This window comes from Leptonychotes weddellii, chromosome 11 (assembly GCF_054177405.1).
Source record: "Leptonychotes weddellii isolate Sample4059 chromosome 11, ASM5417740v2, whole genome shotgun sequence".
NCBI classification, from domain to species: Eukaryota; Metazoa; Chordata; class Mammalia; order Carnivora; family Phocidae; genus Leptonychotes; species Leptonychotes weddellii.
The window spans coordinates 54,872,205-54,897,292 of NC_138379.1; the positions used below are offsets into that span (position 1 = coordinate 54,872,205).

The 25,088-nt window shown below is 38.9% G+C and overlaps 2 protein-coding genes across 3 annotated transcripts in view; one reads left to right on the forward strand and one right to left on the reverse strand.

Moving 5' to 3' along the window:
* PRCP (prolylcarboxypeptidase) overlaps window positions 1-266 on the reverse strand; it is a 72,758-nt gene extending 72,492 nt beyond the window's left edge. The window contains exon 1 of one of the 2 annotated variants that reach the window (XM_031018437.2): window positions 215-266. The gene's annotated coding sequence lies outside the window, so the exon portion shown is untranslated. The other variant, XM_006747567.3, reaches the window with a different exon arrangement.
* Window positions 207-23,424, forward strand: DDIAS (DNA damage induced apoptosis suppressor). The gene is made up of 5 exons (XM_006747569.3): window positions 207-439; window positions 10,680-10,808; window positions 17,664-17,825; window positions 18,721-18,838; window positions 20,127-23,424. The coding sequence occupies exons 2-5, from the start codon at window positions 10,696-10,698 to the stop codon at window positions 22,623-22,625; spliced, it is 2,892 nt and encodes a 963-aa protein (XP_006747632.2). The 5' UTR covers window positions 207-439; window positions 10,680-10,695; the 3' UTR covers window positions 22,626-23,424.
* Window positions 23,425-25,088: the final 1,664 nt, after the last annotated feature.

Genomic DNA, 25,088 nt, shown 5'->3' on the forward strand with positions numbered 1-25,088 from the left:
GCTTCAGGCCCCGATTCCACACCCCCTTCTGTCTTCACCGCGCCAACCCCTTTGCCCAGCTTCCACTCCTCCTTCCAGTCACCCTGCTGAACCCAGACTGGAGGGGCGCTACCACCCCTTCCTGGGATCCCTACGCTACCCCCAAAACCAACTTTATAGACTGTGCCACTACTCCACCAGAGAAGAACATTCGCCAAACCCTGTCTCTACCCACAGTTTGACGAAAATGGTCGTTCCCCAAAACTCATAGAATGCAGTGTTCAATCTCCACCCTCGGCGGCGCCTTCTTCTGATTGGCTGTGAGGAACCACTGCCAAAACGTCACTTCCGGCGGAAAAGGACGCGGGAGATTCGATTGGAAGGCGCCTGTCTTGTCGCGGCGTCCTGGGGGTCTGTGCCACCGAGCGTCGCCCGGGCAGGTCTCGATCTTCTGCCTCAGGTGAGGAGCTGTGGGAAGAGATTCTCGGGGAGCGCAAAGGGCGAGACTCCTAACGAGGTCCTCAGTGTCGTTATAAATGAGAATTAGAGCATTTATGTTGTTTTTTTCAGGAGTTAGTCTTTTCTGTAAAAGGGTCCTGGGAGTAAAGAGGGAAAAGGTCAGTCATTTAAATGTTAGGCAGCGCTGTTGATAGAGTTCAGCGAGCGTTTACTCAACATTTACTACGCCATCGAGCTAGATGTGGGTGAGTGTCTGAAACCGGTAATAGAAAGAGGAAAAGCACTACTCCAGCTTTTGAGGTGCTCAGAGATAGGGATTTTGCAGGCTATGCCGAGTAATGCGTGCTGAAAAGGGGTCTTTTCCAAACGGCTTTGATGGCCTAGAGAAAAAAGTGCTTATCTATCAGTGTGCTCAAACCGGAAACTTCAAAGTTTTCTAGATTCCTTCCTTATCTCATATTCAGCTAGTCATTACCAGCCTCTTGAATATCTCAAAACCATACAATTCTTGCCACTTTTAACACCAAGACTGCTACATAGGTAGGTGACCAGCCTCCCAGCTGGCTCTTACTTCAGTCGTGTTACTTTCCAATCCAGTCTCCATATTGCCAGGCTATATGATAAGTCGGTAAGTAGCAGTCAGGGCACTCCCCATTTAAAACCTTTCCTTGCCTCCTATTTGCCCTCAGGTTTAAGTCTAAACTCCTTCACTATTTTACAGGTCCCTTCTTGTCTAGCCTTTGCCTACCTCTCCAGCTTTGTTTTTCAGCACTCTAGCCCTAGGCTCCAGCCCAATGAAATGTCTTTTTTGAGTTCCTCAAATGCACCAACCCACCTCACCACCAGACCTCTTCTAACCCCATCCCCACCTTGGCCAATTCTTACTCCTTCCTTAACTTTCAGTTTATTAAGCCTTTTAAGTCAGGAAGCCTTTCCTGACCCTGCAAGATTGGGTCACAAAGTACCCAGTAGTTAGTCATTCTGCAGATAGTTTTAAGTGCCTCCCTTGCCAAGAATTACTAAGTACTGGGATTACAATGGTGAAAAAGTTAGATTCCTCACCAAATAGAACTTAAACCTTTGATGATGGAGTAAAGGATAATTAGGGAAACTGAGTTAGGTTGGTCTGGGGTGACCTCTCTGAGGTCTTAAAACACAAAATTCAGCCAAGTAAATTCGAAGATCTCATTAGCTTTATTAAATGATTCTGGTAGCATCTTACCTAGCAAGTACAGGGGAGCTCCGAAGAGTTGTACAAAATAGGTTTTTATAGGAAAGAGAGTGGGGTGAGAAGGTTATTAGCAAAAGAAAGGATTGTTCCAAGCAAGGTCACTCTCCCTCTGGGGGAAGAGCAGGGAGTCTTACCATGCTGATTACCTTTGATGGTCTGGAGAGAGCTCTTGTTGGCGATGATCTGGGAAATCCCTTATATTTCTGTATTTCTGAGGGAGGTTGAAAACTGCAGTTAGGTTAGGTAGTAAGCCCCGTTTGGGGGACTCTGCCTAAATGACTCGGTTTTGGGCCCTCTGCCTAAATGACTCCTTTTGGACCTGTGGTTTGCTTTTTAACAAAGGAGTTGACACTTAGAGTAAGGCCTAAAAGATGAGAATGACCCAGCCATGCAATAGAGAAAAGGAAGAACATTCCAGAATGAATAGGTTGTGCAAAGGACCTAAGGCAGGAAAGAGCTTGGCATCTGAGAGCTCAAGAACTTAAGGAAAGACCAGTGCTTCTTGGAACATATTCAGAAAGGACAGGTGGTGAGATGAGCCTTGAGAGATGGGCAGGGACCAGATCACACAGTTAAGAGGCTAATGCAGCAGCAGAAGCAACAGGTGATGGTGGTTTGGATTAAGGTGGTGGCAGATTTATGGGGGAAAGTGGATGGTGCTTTTTAGATACGGAAATAGATCCAAGAACATACAGATGGGTATAATGTGGGATTTGAGGGAAAAAGGAATGAAAGATGATTTCTAGGTATCTGACCTGACTTAACTGGTTGGAGAGTATTTGCTGAAATGGAAAAAACTGTAAGAAAAGAATGTGGTGTCTGTCCAATCGGATGGGGGCCTCCAGATGTGGGGCAATGACCAAGTGGAAACCAGTGGCACTGGCAGTGAAAGGATTCACCCAAGGCAGCACAAAGGAGATAGAAGTTTATTGAATACATCACAACGGAGTGGCAGGCAGGACAGCAAAGGAGAGACCGTCTGCCACAACAGAGTGAGTGGGGCTGTATTTCAAGGGGGAAAGTGAGGAGGTATGGCGACGTATGGAATTTTTTCTTTTTGGTACTTCGGGACTTTTTGGTACTTCGGGACTTTTTGGTAACTGTTCCTGGTTGTAAGTACCCATTGGTCTGTTAGGGCCTATGGATATTTTGAGGTAGGTCGCCTGATGGGCTTGTCTGTATTCAGCCAGGTGGTCACTGTGGGCCCTTTTGCCTTGCTCTACATTACACTGCTCAAGCCTGTTGTCTAAAAGCGGTCTCCACAAAGAAGTTTAAGAGGAAACTAAGAAGTTTTTTACTTATTAAAACTTGAGATGTCTATGAGACATCAAAATAGTTGGCTCTCCATAACTGTCCCCTCCATGTGAAAGTCTGGAGCTTGCAGATATTGTATGTACCTTTGTGTCACTTCCTTAGTAGTTACACATTGTCTTAGCCAAGTTTCTAAGTTTCTTGAACACAGCAGCCTGTGTTTTTTTATCTGTAACTCTGTCCTCCTCCCCATCCCTAAAATAGTACTTCATCTACCACAAATTCAATGGACAAACTATTGTACTCACTAAGAGTTTTTTGGGTGGTTCTTGGGTTTTTTGTTATTATTGTTAGGGGTTTTTTTTATTTTGTTTTGTTTTGTTTTTTTAAATAGGCTCCACACCCAACGTGAGGCTTGAACTCATGACCCTGAGATTAACAGTCACATGCTCTACAGACTGAGCCAGCCCCCAGCCCCTTCTTGGGTAGTGTTTTTAAAAGTATTTTTCACCAATATTTCTCCAAATAAAAGAGGTTTTGTTTTTTATTTGTTTAATTTTCTGTCTCCTGCCTTCTCATCCCTTTCTAGAATTTTCATGTTAATGTTAGTAAATCATTTCTCAAGGACTTGTTATGACTACTTTTAGAAAAATTAGCCAAAGTATGCACCTTGAGGGTGACCATTAGGTAGTTTTAAGTGAAGAACTCAAAGTAGCTGAGGCCTCTTGGCCTGTATAACATGAAACAGGTAATCTGAGAGCAACAAGGTGACAGATCTTCTTGCACAGCAAGAACAGTTTTGGGAGTATAGAGAACACCCCAAGATGGGCCACTCCGGCATGAAGATTATTTTGAATTAAAAAGCAATCAAAACCCAGCAGATTCGGGAAAAGCTCTTTACTTCCCCCCATAACTGCCTAAAAAGAATTTAGATAGAGGACCTCATCCAAGAAGATAACTATCACCACAGAGATCTATATTATGATATATAGTAAAGTATGGTAGAAAGGAGAAACCCAGCAAGGCCTGTTTGATCGAAGTCCTCTCTAATTCCCATTGTTTCTGAGTGGCCCAGCAAACATTTGTTTGCCAAATGTTTACCCTTTTTTATTTTTTCTGAGGATTGCATGCCTTCCCTTGGAAGTCCTGGACCCCTACCCACTTCTACTTAGTTCGAGGTGTCGTATGTACCTTATTTTGCCTGACTTTGGAATTTTCAGGTCTGTCTGGATTCCCTGCATGTATGCATGCGACTAAATTTGATTTTCTTGTTAATCTGTCTCATGTCATTTTGATTCTTAGTGCAGCTAAAAGGACCTTGAAGAGGACAGGAATTCATGTCCTCAACAACGTTAAACAATTAAATTTTTCTGCATGATCTAACATTTAATAAAAATTATTCTAGATTTTCTAGTCTAGCCCAAAGAAGAAAAAAATTACGTCAGTGTGTGTGCATTTAGGGGCATGGTTTTTGTTTTTGTTTTTTAAGATTTTATTTATTTATTTGAGAGAGAGCACGAGAGCGAGAGTGAAGGAGAGAATGAGTGGGGGGAGGGGTAGAGGGAGAAGCAAACTCCCTGGGGAGCCCGACATGGGACTCGATCCCAGGACCCTGGGATCATGACCTGAGCCGAAAGCAGATGCTTAACCAAACTGAGCCACCCAGGCGCCCATAGTTTTTCATATTAAAGTGCCTTCCAGGAAATTGGTAGTGAAGGAGTTTAGATAAAAGTTCTCCAGATAATAGAGCAAATTTTGGGGCTCCTGGCTGGCTCAGTTGGTTAAGCATCTGCCTTCAGCTCAGGTCATGATCCCGGGGTCCCGAGATCGAGCCCCGCATCGGGCTCCCTGCTCCCCGGGAAGCCTGCTTCTCCCTCTGCCTGCTGCTCCCCCTGCTTGTGCTCTCTCTCTCTCTCTCTGTCAAATAAATAAAATCTTTAAAAAAAAAAAAGAGTAGAGCAAAGATTTATAAAGTCATCTGAAAGAGACTGTAATGCTCTCAGGCTTTATGATTTAACTATAACCACAGTCACAAGTGTTGTTTACCATCAGACAGCCTCAGTAGCTAGGCCAGTGATTTTCAAGTGTGGGCGCCGTAAGCATTATCTGGGAACTTGTGAGACATGCAAATTCTCTGGCCCTCATCCCAGACTTACTGAATCAAACTCAAGTTGGGGCCCAGAAATCCGTTTTATCAGGCCCTCCTGGTGATTTTGATGTACACTGAAGTTGGAGAACCACTTGGCTAGTATGAAAATGGATGGTGATTAATGAGTTATGTATCTGGGCCCATTGACAAAACCATCTCTAGTGAGAAAAGAACACATCAGCTGGGACGCCTGGGTGGCTCAGTCGGTTAAGCGTCTGCCTTCAGCTCAGGTCATGATCCCAGGGTCCTGGGATCAAGTCCCGCATCGGGCTCCCTGCTCCGCGGGGAGCCTGCTTCTCCCTCTGCCTCTGCCTCTCTCTCTCTCTCTATCTCTCATGAATAAATAAATAAAATCTTTAAAAAAAAAAAAAAAGAAGAACACATCAGCTATATTAGCCTGATTCCATTAAAATACTCGATTCACCTAATGCCCCTTTTTCAAGCAACTTTCTCTTTATAATTTCGTTTAACATAGTTATACCCAAAAGAAAATGTGGGTTTAAGATGTGTCCCTTCCCTGTGACTGTAATTTTTCATGGTAAATTAGTAAAGCATCTTTGGATATGGTTTAGATCCCCATATAGCTTGAGTAGAAAGAAAGTAAGTATTCCATGTTAAATACTGGACCCCACGTATTTTAATAAATCTAAGTCAGTCTTTTTCATTCTTGGACATTCCTGGGAAATCTTCTGGGACTTCAAAACAAAAGCCAACTGAGGCCCTAGTTAGGTCCCATCAACCTATCCTAACATATATTTTTCTCCCCCTCTATCTCAACCTCCTTGTTTTTACTTTTATGTGTGAGGGACTGAGAGGATCCAAGGTTTTCTTTGTATGTTATTTCTAAGTTCTCTACCTAGTATTTTTATATTTATTGATTTTTTAAAGTATAAATGTAATACATTTTCAAAATACTTTAAACATATAAAGAAAATAAAAATCACCTTTAATCTGACAACTCCGAGAAAATAGTTTTCAAAAAAAGATTATGTATTTGTCTAACTATTCTCCCTCCTCCCAGCTAAGACTAGATTAGTCCCTTTATTATATTTTCTCATGGCGTTATGTACATTTCTTTTATAGAATTTGGCACATCAGTTAAATTTTTTATGTGATTATTGTCCATTTTGCCCATCACTTATCCCCAATACCTGGTATTTAGCAGCTGCACAGCAGATAACTGATAAATTGAATTGGAATATGATTTTCTGGCTGTGATGGAGCTGAAAGAAATTAATGCTTTATCACCATCCTACCCAATAAAATCAAGAAGAAAAATAAATTGCAAGAGATACTACATATGAAATTGTTCCCAAGTCCATTATAAGGTTTTCATAACTTTGGTATTTACTTGTTCCTGATGCTTCATTCAGTTCTCCATCAAACATGAATTCACCACACTACAAGTCAAGCAGTAGAGAAAGAGATAAACTAGATCACAAGTGTCATAAAGGAAATACTATGAAAACAGCAAAAAGAGTAACAGTGACTGCCTGAAAGGATCTTACTGGATTTTTGTCCTCTAGACAATTAATGAGAAGACTTTTTGCCATTTTCTGGAGCTTACCAGGTGAAACACAAATAGTAAAGATAGTTAACTGACCTTTTTCATTTTAGTTCTCAAATTTGCCATTAAGTTGTAAATACTGTAGTATTTTTAGACATACTTATTTGATGCACTAGAGGGCAATAGACCCTTAAATAAAGACAATTTAACCACCTTTACTTAAAAATATCGCAATCAGTGCTTGCACAATTAATTTAGAAAATAATCCCAAATATTTCTGCTTGTGTTTTTCATTTTTTGGTGAGCTGTCTGTCCAATTAGACAGTAAGCATCTTATTTTTCATTGTTTCCTCTACAACATTTAGCGCAGTATCCTAGTTATCTTTAAGGTTTAATCCATTTCCTAAAGTTTGAATTTGATAACAGTTGTGTGAAGAATATGATTTGACATAAGTGCCCATATAGTTGTGGTACAAAATAAAATTTTATTTTAGAGCCCTAAAGAAGATAGTTTCTGCGCATTATATGACCGCAATTAAGGGGGGAAAATGGAAATGAGGATATAATGCAAATGATTAAAATAAGTTTCAAATAAGGTACTATATATGAAACTACTCTGTACCCTCTGATGTATATACAAATATAAGATTATTTTGTGATTTGGTAAAATTGTGTTTTATATTTATGGTATATGATAAAATTGGCTTAGGAAGAAGCAAACTGAAAATCAGGAAAGAAGTTAACAGCTGAAGTTCAGATGGACGGTTTTTGAGCTTGGCCCTGGGGATATAATGCGATGGTCCTTCTAAGATCTTACTCTGGTTCCAGGAGAAAGCATTAAACAGATAAGTTGAATATGATGTGATAAGTAGCAAATTAAAAAGTAGGGTCCTGGGGCACTTGGGTGGCTCAGTCATTAAGCGTCTGCTTTCGGCTCAGGTCATAATCCCAGGGTCCTGGGATCGAGCTCCGCTTTGGGCTCCCTGCTCAATGGGAAGCCTGCTTCTCCCTCTCTCACTCCCTCTGCTTGTGTTCCCTCTCTTGCTGTGTCTCTGTCTTGATGTCAAATAAATAATAAAATCTTTAAAAAAAAAATTAAATAAATAAAAAGTAGGGTCCTTTACCTGGGAAAGCATCCTGGAGAAGGCCTCTAAGAAGACTTCTTAAAGAAGAATAAGCATTAGCCAGGAAAGTGAAAAAATTTTAGACAGAGGAAGAAGAAGCAAAGGCAGAGAAATGTAAAACATATTGTAGTAGGGGAGTGTTGGGGGATAGGGAAGAGAACAAGGGATGCAACTCAGATGATTTTTGTGTGTTCTCTTTAGCATAAATTACTAACACATAAAGAACAAGAGAGAGAACCAAGAAAAAAGGAATTAAGGAGAATAAAACCAAATAGAAATGACTAGACAAAGAAAACAAATGGTCAGACCTCTTTGTTAATAGTGGAAGACTTTAAAGGAACCTTTAAATTAAAAAGGAAGGAAATCCTATTATGTTGCATATACCTACTCATAAAAATTTTTCTTAAATTGCAAAATTCTGCTGCTTATAGTTTTTTATTCAGTCAATATTGATTAAGAACATACTCTGTGCTGGGGCGCCTGGGTGGCTCAGTTGGTTAAGCGACTGCCTTCGGCTCAGGTCATGATCCTGGAGTCCCGGGATTGAGTCCCGCATCGGGCTCCCTGCTCAGCAGGGAGTCTGCTTCTCCCCCTGACCCTCCTTCCTCTCATGCTCTCTCTCTCTCATTCTCTCTGTCTCAAATAAATAAATAAAATCTTTAAAAAAAAAAAGAACATACTCTGTGCTAAGCACTGGGGTATATAGTAGAACACAAGATAGACCACATCCCTTTCTTCAAGGAACTTTTTTTTTTTTTAGATTTTATTTATTTATTTGACAGAGAGGGAACACAAGCAGGGGGAGTGGGAGAGGGAGAAGCAGGCTTCCCGCTGAGCAGGGAGCCTAATGCGGGGCTTGATCCCAGGACCCTGGGATCATGACCTGAGCTGAAGGCAGATGCTTAACGACTGAGCCACCTAGGCGCCCCGGAACTTTCAGACTAGTAGGGGTAGAACAAGCAAAAATAAGATGATATATGCATTTTCATGGTTGGATATATCACAAGCAGGATTAGTACTATGAAGGAATAAAATGGGTGATGTCATAAAACTAAGAGGAAGGTGTGTCCACTTGAGATTAAGTGGGGCTCTCTGAGGGGTTGTATTAGAGTTATAGATTGAAGGATGAGAATGAGCCAACTATTTGAAGAACACTCTAGGCAGAGAAAGGCACAAAAGCCTGAGAAGAGAAATTGATGTGTTTGAGGAGCAGAAAGAAGGCTAGCATGGATTGAAGTGCAGAGATTAAGCAGGAGAGTGTTATAGGGTGAGGTAAGAAGGTGGGGCTAGATGACCAAGAGCCTCATCGCCCTTGTAAGGAACTGAGGCTTCATTCTAAATAGCAGAATTTTAAGCCGGTAAGAAACGACATTTTTCATTAGGGAGCTTTGCCCTACTTTATCTCCCAAAGCTCATAGGTAGGTGTACCGCCATGTTATACCCTTCCCCAAACTGGATTTTAGAGGAGATGGTAGAGGGAGGGAAGATGCCTTTGCTGACCTACATTTCCATCATTTGTTGTGTTGGAAAGAAACTTGAGGTTAGGAGCACTAATGCAGTATTTTGTGGCCTTCCTGTCTTCCCCTTGTATTCCATTCACCTCCTCTTCTTTGTCCTTAGAGATTGCCATGTGACCTAGATGACAACCAAATCTTGGAATACATATCTTTTTTTTTTTTTTTTAATTATTTGACACAGTGAGAGAGGGAACACAAGCAGGGGGATAGGGAGAAGCAGGCTTCCCGTGGAGCAGGGAGCCCGAGGCAGGGCTCGATCCCAGGACCCTGGGACTATGACCTAAGCCAAAGGCAGATGCTTATGACTGAGCCACCCAGGCGCCCCTGGAATACATATCTTCTTATGGTAGAACCTTACTAGTCATGTATCCTAAGGGTCCCAAAACAAAGATGACAACAAAGAATTAGAATTAGACTTTTGATTTTTTTCTATGTTCCCTTTAATAACATAGGTCAGTGGTTTATATACGTTCTTTTATGTTTCATCTTTGCAAATTTTCATCTTACTGCTTTAGGTGGCAAGATTTTATTTTCACAGAAATGTTTTGATTGATAGAATTGGTATCACTTTAGATTTCCCTTCCATAGTCACCACATTTCTACATTTATGGTCATCCTTAGGAAGAGCTATATCTAAAAGATTCTTTTATGATTTTTAAACTAACTTCCGTTTTGTCTGATTTTGCTGATGGCAGTCACAGAAACAGTTCCACCCATTTTCAGAAATTGAAACCTTTGCCATGTGTTTACAAATGAAAAATTTATTGATATAGTTCTACCTTGAACATATACAGAGACTTTTATTTCAGAACATTTATATTATGCTATAAGTAAGCTAATCAATTTTTTAAATTTTGATAAACCAACATTTGAATTTTTAAAAAGAAAGTTAAAAAGAGGAGAACATTGCTATTTTACTTCTCAGTGTTTTATACAAGGATCTTAAAGCACTTTGTACTCTTTTGATCATGTAATGTTTTTATTTTTCTGTTTGCAGAATCAGAATTGTCTTTTTTTTCTTTAAGTTGTATAAAAATATATACAATGAAATCTAATAAAGTGATTTTTTTTTCAGCCTAAAAGAACCATTACCCAATTTAGGTTCTTTAAAAGAATCACATAAGTTTATTTAAGTTCCTTCCTGTTAACGGAAGGAACAAGTTCTTATACCTCTTCTAAAGATGTGAAAAGGGCTAAATGATATCATTCCTGAATTACAGGGATGCAGCATTTATTCAAAAACAGAATATTTGTTTGAGCTACTCTGTTTTAAATCTTATTTTCTTACTATTAATACTTTTAATTAGGCAGAAAAATAAAATGAGTTTTCCAATACCTTGACACTTACCACAAAAGACATCTATTCACTTTACAGTGGAGACTAAGTTGTTTTCCTGAGAAATGAATTACATACATACAGTTAAACATTTGCCATTCATCCCGTGACTATTTTGTTTTGCAGGCCACGGTGAGAACATATGAATAGAGAAAGAAAATTTCTTCTGGCCTCAGTTCTTGCTCTCCAGAATTCCAGTTTTATATATCCTTCATGTCAGAAGTGCTTCTCTCGGATAATCCTGGTCTCCAAAAGGTAAAAGTAAAATCTGTAAGCATGAGAGAGGAAATACATGTGTACACTGTAGATTTCCTACAGCTCAACAGCAAATAAGGATTAAATTCACTATTCCAGACATCATCCCAAGAATGGAAAGGAGACTAACTATGCTGGAGTGTTTAGGGAAAGGACTTATTTGAACCAGGACTACAGGTGGGAAGGGGACACGTGATCTGTTGTGGGAGCCAGAGCACTGGCTTTTAGGCTGGACAGAGGGACAGCAATAGGGGGAGTTGCCAAGTTCAGATCTCTCTGAGGCAAGATAGAGCAGTTAGTGTATGTTTCTATCTCTGTCTTTTCTACCCTTAAACCCCGAACAAGACTCTAGCTACTCTTCCTTCATCTTGTGCTGACCCTGAAGAGAGTCTCTAAGTCTCCTTGGAAGTTTTGGTTCTACACAGACCTGGTGGTGCCTGATCACCTCCAGGTCCCAGGTCCTACACATGCACCTGCACAGGAAGAACCGTGGGAGGAGGAGGCACCAAGTGTGGAGGCCTAGCTCAAGTGTGCATCTCAGGAGACCCAGCCTTTCCCAGAGAGTGAAGATGACCCAGAGTCTGGGGACAAAGGATCACCATCACAACCACTCATTACTGAAGTGGAATCACAGATGTTCTCAGAAAAACTCTCCACTAGCACCTCTACATTTGAAGCTACCTCTGAAGTTGAGGGCACTTTAGAGCAGCAACAGAGAGATCCCAAAGTGGAGAGACTGAGGCAGTCCCCTGCCCAGGGGAAACATTTCAGGCAGGTGATTGTCACCCATAAGATAACTCCCACAGGGAAGGAAGACCATAAATACAGTGAATGTGGCAAAGTCTTCATTTATAACTCATGCCTTATAATCCACCAGAGAATTCATTCTGGGAAAAAACCCTTTAAGTGCAGCAACTGTGGGAAAACTTTCAACCAGAGCTCAAACCTCATTCAGCATCAGGATTCATACAGGAGAAAAACCCTACAAATGTCATGAGTATAGGAAGTCCTTCAGGTGGAGTGCTCATCATGTTCAGCATCAGAGGATTCATTGAGAAGAGAAGCCTTGTAAGTGTAATAACGCTGGGAAGACCTTCAGTCAGTTCATATCTAAGTCAGCATCTAAGAATTCACAGTGGAGAGAAATCTTTTATATGTAAAAATGTGGGAAAGCCTACAGGTGGAGTTCAGAGCTCCTTAGACATCAGAAAATTCATTGCAAAGAAGAGCCTGCCCAATGTGCTGAAAGTGAAAACACCTCTAAACAGAATTGTACTTTTGTTTAATCAGTTGTAGAGCTAGATCACATAAAAGTTATAAATTCCTTAAAAAAAAAAAATCACCATATACCAGGACAGATTCTCTTGAGTTGGTTCTTTAAATCCAGAACAGAATTGTCTGGTAATACTCTCGTGCCAAAGGGAGGTTTCAAGTTACCTCCAAGCCTTTGCTAAGTACCTGCTTTAGAAGAGAAAAATAACTTCTTGAGAGTAAATCCAATCCTGATGCAAAAACTTATTCCACTTGTGGGATATCCCTGGAATGGTGTAGGGTTTTTTTGTTTGTTTATTATTTATTTATTTTCACTTGATACCTAGATTATTTTTTATTTTTTAGAGATTTTATTTATTTGACAGAAGAGAAAGACAGTGAGAGAGGGAACACAAGCAGGGGGAGTGGGAGAGGGAGAAGCAGGCTTCCCGCTGAGCAGGGAGCCCAATGCAGGTCTCAGGTCTCAATCCCACATGACCTAAGCTGAAGGCAGACCCTTAATGACTGAGCCACCCAGGCACCCCCGTAGATTATTTTTTTAAATAAATAAATTCCTTCATAACAGGACTGTTACGAGAAACAGGGACTGTTAGAGAAATCTCTACCTTTCAGCAGCTTGACACATAATCCTTTATTGTGGTGCTAAGATGCAGGCCAACTATACCTGAAAGTCTAAGGTTCTTTGATTTTTAAAGTACAAGTCAGGGTTAAGGTTGGAGTTCCTTAAGAATATTTTCTCTCTGGGGTGCCTGGGTGGCTCAGTCAGTTAAGCATTTGCCTTCGATTCAGGTCATGATCTCAGGGTCCTGATGGAGCCCTACGATGGGCTCCGTGCTCAATGGGGATTTTGCTTGTCCCTCTGCCCCTTTCCCTTCCCCGGCCCCCAATTGTGCTCAGGTGCTTGCTGTCTCTCTCTCTCTTTCTCTCAAATAAATAAATAGATAAAAGAATACTTGGGGCACCTCAGTGGCTCAGTAAGTTAAGTGTCCAACTCTTGGTTTCAGCTCAGGTCATGCAGGGAGTCTACTTGAGTTCTTCTCTCCCCCTCTGTCCCTCCCCTCACTTGCTGGCACGTGCACTCTCTCTCTCAAATAAATAATTTTTTTTTTTTTAAAGAATACTTTCTCTCTGCCTAGAGGAGAGAATATATAGTAAGTACTTGGTAGTATGTAAGTAAGAATAGTATGCCAGCAATATTCTTATATAGTCAAGTTAGCATTTAATGGGGAAGGATTAGCAGTTCCAATCCCTATCTAGACTAAGGGATCCTTCTAGTAGTTATCACTGTTCTTTTATTGAGCCATTCTCTCAAGCATTCATTTGTAAACTCAGAAACACCCTGTTTCGTTATTCATTAAATCCTCAGCATCCAGCCTAAAGGTCTAGTTCATAGAAAGTACACAGAAAATGTTTGTTAAGTGAATGAATAAATGACAATATGGTAGTGTTTATAAGTATACTTACTACAGTATATCATGGTGATTAAAAAGCATAATTCTCTGGAGTCAAACTCCCAAACCTGTCACTTGAATTATCTGGGCTTCAAAATGGGGAAGGTAATACCTGTCTCATAGTGTTGTTATATACAGATCTAATGAGTTAATATACATGAAATGCTTAGAATATACTGTAATATACAATCAGTAGTCAGTACATGTGAAATATTTTTAAAACTGTTTTGTTTGTTTTTTACCAAGTCATTTCTTATCAAGATAATCTGCAACAAAATAACGCTGGGAAGACCTTCAGTCAGTTCATATCTAAGTCAGCATCTAAGAATTCACAGTGGAGAGAAATCTTTTATATGTAAAAATGTGGGAAAGCCTACAGGTGGAGTTCAGAGCTCCACTCCAATATTGTTGAACAATATTGCCATTGTTGACTCTTCAGCCTGGTAATAACAATAGATAACATTAATGAATGTTCATCATATGCTAAGCACTATGCTGGGAGCTTTATAAGCATATCTTTTAATACAACAGCCCTATGAGTGATGGCTATTGTTAATGCTAGCCTTCAAAGGAGAAAATTAAAGCTTAGAAAAGTTAAGTAACATGTCCCAAATCACACAGCTAGCTAGTTAGTGGCAGAAACATATTCAAGGGGCGCCTGGGTGGCTCAGTCGGTTAAGCGGCTGCCTTCGGCTCAGGTCATGATCCCCATGGTCCTGGGATCGAGTCCCACATTGGTCTCCCTGCTGGGCGGGGAGCCTGCTTCTCCCTCTGCCTGCCTCTCTGCCTACTTGTACTCTCTATCTCTCTGGCAAATAAATAAATAAAATCTTTTTTAAAAAAAAAAGAAACATATTCAAGCCTCAACAATTTGCCCTCTGTCTACATTCATAATCATTATATTACCTTCACATTAGCAGTGGAATTTGTATCCAGAATGACATCACTGCCCCCTCTCTTTCCCAGAGCTTAAGATGCCCTGGGTAAGGGAGCTCTGACTGAACTGTTTAGGTACACAACAGATTGAGCAGAGAAGGAAATATGAGGATCCAGCTGTAGTTATTAAGTCAGACTTTAAAGAAATTTGCAAACTATAAAACAAAGCCACTCTCTTGACACTAATTTTTTTATTTTGGAACACATAGTTCTTTTTCTTTTTTTTTTTTTTAAGATTTTATTTATTTATTTGACAGAAAGAGATAGCGAGAGCAGGAACACAAGCAGGGGGAGTGGGAGAGGGAGAAACAGGCTTCCCGCCAAGCAGGGAGCCCCATGTGGGACTCAATCCCAGAACCCTGGGATCATGACCTGAGCCGAAAGCAGACACTTAACAACTGAGCCACCCAGGTGCCCCACATAGTTATTTTTCATAAAAATAAGTTTTTTTAGTTAACCATGCAATGGATCTATTATGTGAGTGAATTAATATTTTTTTAGATTTCTCAATTTTAACTTCTTATTTTCATTTAATTTCTCATTCAGTTAAAAATATAGGTAGATATTAGCCACATAGACAAAAGCTCTTTGGTGTTCTCAGTAGTTTTTAAGAATATAAAGAGTCCTGAGACCAAAAAATTTGAAGACTGCTATTCCGTAACAAATGACATTTTGGAAAATAGGGGTGCCTCTAGAAGTTAAATCAGGGGACAGTGATTTGAATGTGTTGTCTCTACCCTTGCTTCTCAAAACGTGGTCTGAGAAGAGCTGTATCAGCAGCATCTGGGAGCTTATTTGAAATGCAGAATCTTGGGCCTTGTCCCAACCTTAATGAATCAGAATCTTTATTTTAACAAAGTAAACAAGGTATTTACCCCCATTTACAAATGGAGCAATTGAGGTGAATTTTATGTCCCAAATCTCAGGATTTCAATTCCTAGCCTGCAGTTTTTCCCTCAAAGATGTCTTATGATAACTGTAAGAACTATAAGGCTAATGATGAACTATCTTGCAAGTAGAGAGTACCAATGATAGTCTAACAAAAACTAGGTTTATTAGTACTAATGCATACACACTAACTTATATATACTTTAATATATTTATATTATCATTATAATATTTAACATAATAAATATGTATAATCCAAGAGGAATAAATCTGGATTAAAATAAATAAATGTTAGTATGGAGTAATAGACTAGAGCTTTTTAAACTTTAATATGCATAGAAATCCCTGGGTTGCTTAAAAACATTTGTAAACTGTAAAATGCTGATACATATTTTTCTAAGATTTGCTAAGAGCTTTACATTAGACCTGAATGCATTATTAATACATAAGGGTAAGGTTAGATGAATGGATTGGCATGGATCCATTTTCAGTGTGGCAAAAAAAATAATAATTAGCACGGATCTAGTGATGGTGAAATCAGTAACTTATACAAAGGATTAACCTTTGTTCAAAATAGTCACCTTGTGAGCTATGGATTTTAAGCTCCCCCTAGTGGCTTTCTGGCAGTAATCAAAATTACACAACTATCTCTAACATTATTTTCTATTTGCATTTTGCCACTCATTTTTAAGCCGGATCATTAGGGACATGAAGGAAGAATAAAGTCCTAGGATTAACATTACCATAAGATGTATTAAGAGGTCAGTTTGCTAAATTAACATGAAAGATGACTATCAGAGTTAAAAGACATTGCAGACAACTAGAAAGGGAAACACTAGGTAGAAATGACATTAATCATCACAGTATTTAATGTAATTCCGAAGAAGAAGCAGACTGACACTTATTAATTTGGCAAGATCTGCACTAGATCCTTTCCTTACTTTTTTTTTTTTTTAAGAGTTTATTGAGAGAGAGAGAGCACGCACGCATGCAAGCGTGTGCACACAAGTGGTGGGAAGGACAAAGGGAGAGGGAAAGAGAAAATCTCAGACTCCGGGCTGAGCCTGGAGCTGGACCTGGGGCTGGATCTCACCACCCAGTGATCATAACCTGAGCTGAAATCAAGAGTCCCATGCTCAATTGACTGAGCCACCCAGGTGCCGCTCTTTATTTTCTTTCTTATACTTTGTCACATTTTATTCTTCAACCCCGTTTTTCTTATAGATTAGAAAATCAAGGTTTAAGTACTTCATAAGTGTCCCGAGACCAGACCACTAGTACATACATAACAGTAGAGTTACAGTTGACCACAGTAGTTTTTGCCAAGAAAGCCTTTGGCTATAAATATATATTGCCTTAAAAACAACTTTAAAGGGGTGCCTGGGTGGCTCAGTCGATTAAGCGTCTGCCTTCAGCTCAGATCATGATCCCAGGGTCCTGGGATCGAGCCCCACATCAGGCTCACTGCTCAGCGGGAAGCCTGCTTCTCCCTCTCCTCCCTGCTCATGCTCTCTCTCACTATCTCTGTCGCTATCTCCCTCTCTCTCAAATAAATTAAAAAAAAAAAACTTTAAAAAGATGTTTCACACCTAATTTTGGTAACCTAATAAATTCTCAGCATATTCCAAAGAATTAAGAAAGTACAGGTTATTCTTATATTGGTGAGAAAAAGAAAACTAGGTGCTTTGTATTATCAATATTAAAGGTTTCAAGATTATCATTCTCTTAACAGATATTGTTCTCTTAACAAAAGATATACATTAAACATCAGGTCTTCTGTTGGTGTGGTCCTCATTTCATTGTTTACTTTGCCCCCCAATTCCACACTAATATATGCCTCAATTTGTTAATGGTAATTTAGCTAGCTAATAAGAATATCTTTCTTCATCCCCTCCTCCTTATCCTCTCTCTCCCTCCCTCTCCCTCTTCTTTTCTCTCTCTCTCCCTCTCTCACGCACACAGTTTTTCCTCATTATTTTTTTTCCTTTTTTTAAGTAGGCGCCACATCCAGTGTGGGGCTCAAACTCACTACCCTGAGATCTAGAGTCGCATGCTCTACCAACTGAGCCAGCCAGGCACTCCTTCAGTTTTCTATCAATTTGCTGCTACTTAATTTAAGTCAGTAAAAGTAGTTGTTATGAATAGAGAAATTGAAAAGATGCTGACCTAAAATCGTTTAAGAATAAGTTATGTAAGTACATTTGTACACAAAATATTATTTTTAATCTTTATGTTTCCAGATTTGTTTTCCATAGTATAAAAAAAAATTAGTGAACATCTCTATACTTTTTTTCCTCCACTCCTCCAGGTCTCATTGTCCAAAATGTGGCTCTACTGGTGAAGCTGAAAATGCCAGTTACAGATACAAACTTTCCTTAAAAGTTGCAGAATCAAACAAATTGTTTGGCATTACTGTATTTGGAAGCTGCTTAGATGCATTTTTTGGTCTTACAGCCACTGGTTTGCACAGGTAAGAATATTTAAAGCATTTTTTTCCCTAGCTACTCTTTTAGTAATCAGTAGAATTTGAAGATACGTGTTTTTAAGGTAATATGCATTTAGTTGAAAGATAATCACTTGACCTCAGTTCATCAGTTCCTTTAAAAGATAATCAAATAAATAGAAAGGTATTTATTTCCTGATTACATATTGTGATTGATGTTAAACCAAGCTCCTTTTATTCAGGGCAATTTAGCTGTCGTAAAAATATCAGTTTACAATACTCTAATCGAGATTAGAGGAATATAAGATAAGAAGGTAAAATTGTTTCAGACTAAAGGATTATCCAGACTGAGGTTAGCATTCAAGTAGCTAAAGTCCTTTAAGATGAAAGAAGCCATTGAGGGAATATTTGCATATCAGAGATTGAAAATTTGTCATTTCTCTCACTTGCACTGCAACTTCATTTGCATAGTTTGACCTGTTGAGGTGTCCTGAGATGTAAGAATGATATAAGCAATTAAAGCTTTTTCTTCCCTTCCATCTTCTACTCTCCTCCCCTAGTCACTTGACAGAAGAAGTCTCTATTTCCTTATAGTTGAGAGCAAACTGGATTACCAAAGGAGGAAAGACTTCCCTCTGCTTTGAGGGCTAGAGATCCCACTACTACTCCTACTGCCACTTTTGGAATAAATGCTGGGCCTGATTACTAGGAAGGCATGTACTTTATACACACTTGATCATTTTTTACTTTCTAAACTATGGGAAACTAGAGGGAGCAAAATGCCTATTTTTATAGTCATTTTTTTTTTCCCATATGTAATTCAAAAGGTTTATGCTGCATTTCAAACTAATTGTATTTTTTTATGGCAAGTTAAAATTTCAAAGCTTTTGTCTTCACGTTTTTACTTTTCTTTCCAATCAAGGTACATTCAGGATCCTAATGAAATTTCAGAAACACTGGACAGTGATGCAGTTCGGAACCTATTAACTAAAGCAGTTGAAATTTGCTTTGTTGGACAAAGCTTTATTTTTGGAGTGACGGTAATTGAGACTAGCTTTCTTTTTAGTATTCTGCTAATGTTTCCATTGTACTAAAATAATTTGAATTTTCTGAATAGGCTTTAGGAGTCATAAATGTGAAAGTCTGTAGAAGCCCTTTAAACTGTAAAAATAGGCTAACCGTGATCTGTTAAAATACCATGTGTGACAGCTTCCTCTTTCAAAAGTCAGAAGAGCCCAGTTAAAATGCTTTCAGAGCTTAAAAAATCTAAATTAATTTTAAAGTCAGAATAGTTAGATATTTTGTTTTGATATTTGGTGTTTATTTCACTCTCCAAAATTTGTTTAAATTCTGTAGTAAAACTTGTATCAACTCTTATCGGTTTGATTCTATTATCTGTAAAAGGAGGAGAGAACTAACATGGAAAAGAAAGTATCTGAGTATTGGTTACTCTAAGAACAGGTGGGAAGGATGGTCTTCAAAAATAATTACAAAAGTGATTGTAGAAGTTAAAAGAATATACTGACTCTGAAGGAATAATCGTTTTGTCTTATCTATGCTAAAGGGAACAAATGGAAATTTTGCCCACCCTTGAATCAAGGTTTCAAAAGAGGGAATAGAGCATTCCACAGCTGAACATTGAGAAAAACTCAAAGTAACAGTGAAATCAGGAGCTACAGAACTTTTTGTTGTTAAAATCTTAGGGATGGTTTTTGTTCATTTCTTTTTTTTTTTTTTAAGATTTTATTTATTTATTTGACAGAGAGAGGGAACACAAGCAGGGGGAGAGGGTGAAGGAGAAGCAGGTTTCCCGCTGAGCAGGGAGCCCGATGCAGGGCTTGATCCTGGGACCCTGGGATCATGACCTGAGCGGAAGGCAGACACTTAATGACTGAGCCACCCAGGCACCCCTCATTTCTTTTTTTTAATGAGTGAGAACTTTCCCTTAAACATTCAAAGTTTCTGGAATCTAATGAGAAATATAATAGTAGGTACTACTGAGCAACTACTATTTGCTTAGCACTGCAGTTTTCCTTGTGTTATTAATAATACAATAGTCCTGCATATTTATCCTTATATTATACATGAGAGAACTAAGGTTCAGAGAATTTAAATAATTTGTCCAAAGCCCCAATACTAGTAAAACCTTTATTCCGAGGTTTATTTCTATTACTTATGCTACTCTGCCTATAACACTCCTATTAGGAATTGAAATTATAGGGGTAGGACTTAATAACTGTGTCTATTTTAATGTTACATCCTTGTTTCACCTTTGAGTCAAAGGAAGAAATTTTTGTTCTCATTTAAATTCATTTACTTCTTTCACAGAATTTTGGAAACCGACATGGACAAGGTTCAGATTCCAATAACTTCTTAAAGCAATGCTCTGACCACAGGAGAGAAGTTAAAGCGTTAGTCGCTTGCCAGATTGTTCTACCAGACCCAGGTATTGCAGGCTTCACTGTCATTGACTACTTCCATCAGCTTTTGCAGATTTCTGATTTCAGGAAACTTGATGGTGGCTCCCAGGCATCAAATAGCCACTTACTTGCTTCAGAACACACAAATAGTGATCTCAGCAACATCTGTGGCCCTGACAGCAGTTCTTGTTTCTCCAAGTGCCATAGCAGAGACAATTTTTCAAGATTCTGGCAGACATCACTTGAACTCAGTTCCACTCTTCCACACCTAACAAATGATGATTTTTCAGCTTCAGGACAAAGCAAGGCCATTGGTACTCTTTACCAGAACAGAAAGTGCATCTCTTTTGCAGACGCCACTGGTTCCAGCAGCTGCCACGATGCCTTTCAGGGTTCTTGGAGCCTTGTTTCATACATGGATAAAAAGAGTACAGCACAGAAGTTGGGTGAAGAATTTGGCTTACAAGCTTATCAGCCCACTGCAGTCCATAGCAGTCAGGAAATCAGAGTTACTGACTCTAATTTTTTCCCTTTGAAAATGCAAGAACCCCTGGAGTCAAGTAATAAAAAATCCTTCCACAGTGCAGTGGAAATTAAAAATTTCTCCCCACGGGAGCTAACATGTCACCAGTATCATGATTTAGATAACCCCGATAGCCTTCAGGAGAGATCTACATGTTGTCCACTTTCATCACTCAGACTTGAAGAGATAGCTGGTGGTTCCCAGAACTGTGACCCTGAGATTTGGGATGATCTGCCATTCTCTGAAAGCCTGAATGAGTTTCTGGCAGTTATTGAAAGTGAAATTGCTATAACCCAGACACATGCCAGTAGTAGGAAATGTCATCTAGATAATGACATTGATAGATTACATGCAGACCACAGCAGGTTATCTGTGACTTCCCAGAGAACTACTGGAGCCGTGCATGCACTGCCTATAGCTTTAAGATCATCTCAAGCAACTGTCAAAGCAAGCTGTAGCAAAGATAACTTCCTTTCCCACTGTGAAGCAAATCCAAGTCCTAGTGTTCAGAAGGAGTCACAGTCAAATAACACAGCAGAGGCTGTCTCTATAAGTAGTAATGGAAGTGATATTTCTGAATATTTTCCACCAAATGCTTATCTGTCAGCTCTGTTTCCATCTTCAAAGTGTTTAGGAACAACAGGTACTCTTAAGTCTACCAGAATTCCACCGCATAGGGCTGAAATTTCACTTAAGTGCAATACTTCAGAGAGTGACCATTCTTATCTCAATAGCAAATATTTCAAAAGATGTGGAGGAAAATCACTTTCAGAAATGAGTGAAAAGTTGGTAACTTTGTGTTCAAGGAGATATAATAGTATTTCTGACCTTTGCAACTTAGAAAATAAACAACATTGTAGGTGGCCAAAGAACCAAGGTGACAGTTATACAGTCTGCAGGAAACTTACATATCCTTTAGAAGCACTTTGCAGTAGTCCAAATAGAAGTACAAATACACTGAAAGAAATGCCTTGTGGACATATCAACAATAACTTAACACAGAACTATTCTACTGGTCATGAATGTAGCTACAATGCTTCTGCTGATCTCTTTGATGATAGTGCTAAAAAAATGGACATTACAACAGAAACTACCAAAAAGTCACTGGATATTTTGTTACAGTGGGGAAAATCTTTGACAGAAAGTCATCATACAGAATCAGACTTCTCCCTGAGATCACTTCCTGAGAATTCCAGCCAGTTTTCACAAAAGTTATCTTTGCAAAGCATATCTGCCTCTGTGTGTCCAAGAACATGTTCTTCTCCACCTCATTTTCAGGCAGATTCAGAATATGAGTTTGGAGATAGCCAAGACTTTGTTCCATGTTCACAGTCAACTCCAGTTGCAGGATCCCACCAAACAACTCATGGGATGAAAGGAGCTTTCAAAAATTTACTTGCCTTTTATTCGGAGCTTGATGTTAACTCTAAAAAAAGGATTTCCTCTGAAAATGATGCACAGCAAGCCATCCCTAGCTGTCCAAACAATGTAAAGACACCCAGCCAGAAATTCAGAAGCCCTATTAAATCTGGTATTACACAACCAGAGATTTTCAATAGTAGTCCTATTGCTGAGTGTCCTGAAACTGATAATGAGTGGGTCCCCCCTACCACAAAAAAAGTATTTCCTTCAGAAATGCTTGGATTCCAAGCCATGGGTCTAAGGACATGCTCTGCTGCCTGTGATTGTCCTGATAAAAAAGAGTTACCGAGAAAAAAACTGAAATGTGTCAAACGAACAACAAGTTCAGGCTGGCTATCCAAAGAGTCAGTTTTGGGACTTGATTCTTGTTCAGAAGTCCAGTGTTGCTTTCCATTTTCAGAAAATTGGCCACCTTCCGTGCCTGAGACTAAAAGCAATTGGTCTCCTGAATTATTTTCATAAAAAGTCAACCTGAACCCAATTGCTAAGCTTTTAAAGGTAAGTCTGTTTAGAAATTTTTGCCTCCTGTAGTATGGAAAGCAATCTTGAATTTTGAAAACTCGAACAGAAGCAAATAGAAAATAGGCACTGTTGTGTTTTTTAAAATGTAAAGCCGTTATTTTTCCCAGTGTTTTATCCAGAATACCCTTGTTCAAATACTTTGGCACTTTATCTTATTGTTGATTGTCCTTTAGTAATATTGTTAATTTTGCTTGTTAAAAAGTATTTGTTAAGATCACATGTACATTCAGAAATAAAGCTTTTGCAAACCAAAACTTAAAGTCTTAATTGTTCTGCCCAGCTCAGAAAATGCCTGCTATGTATTAGGGCCAACTACTGTACTGAGTTTGTGATACAAAGCTACAAGATCCGTAATCTCAAAAGATTTTAGTCTGCTGGGTAAGACAGACATAATAGACAGTTTCAGTACAATGCAGTAAATGTAATGATAGAGGTTTTTAATGGGTACTAAAACATTTATGTTGCTATGGGAGCATGGTAGAGAATCAATTAACCCAGCAACATCTATGGGCTGGGGACAAGAAAGGTCAATAAATACTTACTGTTTAGAGTTAAATGTGAAAATGTCATTATTTTATTTAGTAAGTAATTATTGAATGGTTACTGCATACCAGGCACTGGGCTAGGTACTAGGAACTCAAAAATGAAAGTCAAGCCCATTCCTTCAAGAAACTCATGGCCTAGTAGTGTAAACAGTAAGCATCTGGTAAGCTCTATGATAGGAGATAAGCTTGAAGAGCTTAGAGGAGCAAAAACAAGTGTTTAGACTCTCCTTAGCAGCATCTAAGCTGCACCCTGTGAAATCTTTTACATATGTAAAATATAAAATGTTTTATGTCTTGCCATTTGCCACAGCAGCTATTCCAAATCTTTACTCTTCATACCTCCAACCTATACTACTCTCCTTGCCTCATGCATCATGGAGAAGATTGAGATCATTGGTATTCCCTCAGCTACCCACTTGTCTGTACTCATCCACAGCTTCTTTAATCTCAGAAAGTGATGCACACCTTCTATTTAGTGCTAATCTTTTGGGGCTGTTGATTATTACACCCATCTTTGCTTTCTTACTACGGACTTTTTGGCTCTCTCCCCTGTCTCCAACTTTTTATTTTAGAAAATTTACAAATAAAGAAAGGTTGGAAGAATAGTAAAATGATATAACATCTATACATACCACTTAGATTGAATCATTTTTAACACTTTGCCTTTTGTATATGTGTGTATTTGCTTTTACTGTATCTGTATAGATAGATACATAGTTGTTTTTGATAAACTGTTTGAAGATAAGCTAGAGATATGACATTTCACTCCCAAATACTTTAACCTGAGTTTCCTTAAAGTAAGGGTTTTTTCTTCTATGTAATTGCATCATTATCATACCAAAGAAAAATAACAGTCGTTGTCCAACATCATCTAATACTCAAATTTTTCTACTTGCCCTAGATTGTCTTATAATTGTTGATGACGTTTAAGCAGGATTTAAGTTTCATCCATGGTGTTTCATTGTGTTTCTTGGGGTTTTTTTTCCTAGAACTTTACCTTTTATTTTTCACCACATTGACTTTTTTGAAGAATTCAGACCATTGTGTTATAGAATGTCCCACTTAGATTTGTATGTTTTCTTCTTTATAGTATCAGTACCTTGACTCTGTCCCCCAGTATTTCCTATAAGAAAAGCCTGAAGACTTGATTAGTTTCCAGGTATTGGCAGAGATATGTCCTGAGTTACGTTGTGTACTTCATATTGAATCACATTAGGCGACAGGGTCACTGTCTATTAGTGATAATAAATTAGATTGCCTGGTTCATTTGTTGCCTACCAGATCTCGCTATTGTAAAAGTACCTTTTTTTTATTCAGTTGCACTCATTCTTTTTGACACTCTGTATTATATACTACTAGCTACGTCCCTGCTAGTTACTCTTATTCATAGCCAGTCTCCTTTAAAAAATGGTCACTATCAACTTTTTCACTGTTCAGCCTGCTGCAGTCTGTCTTTCCTACCTCCAGTGGCTATAGTGTCAGTGGTTTTCTAACCCTGAAATCCAATGGATTTGTCACTTCTTACGTTATTTGATCTCTTTGCCCTTCTTCCTTTTCCAAGTTACTATTCTCATGGTTCCTGGTTTTGCCTAGTTTCTGCTCCACTTTGATCATGGCTGCCTACAGGGCAGATTTTTTTTTGCAAGGCCTTTGTCTATGTAACAGTTTGATTTTAAAATAAATTGAAAAATTCATGGGCCCACATAAGGTAGAGTGTTTTGTCAATAAAGATTTAGAATAAATGATAAGAGAAAGAGTACATGTTTATTGCTCACTCAGTACATGTGAAGATTATAGTATATAGGCCCCATCTCTTCATCTTCTTTATTGTCAGATATGCCATTCCTGGCTAATTTCC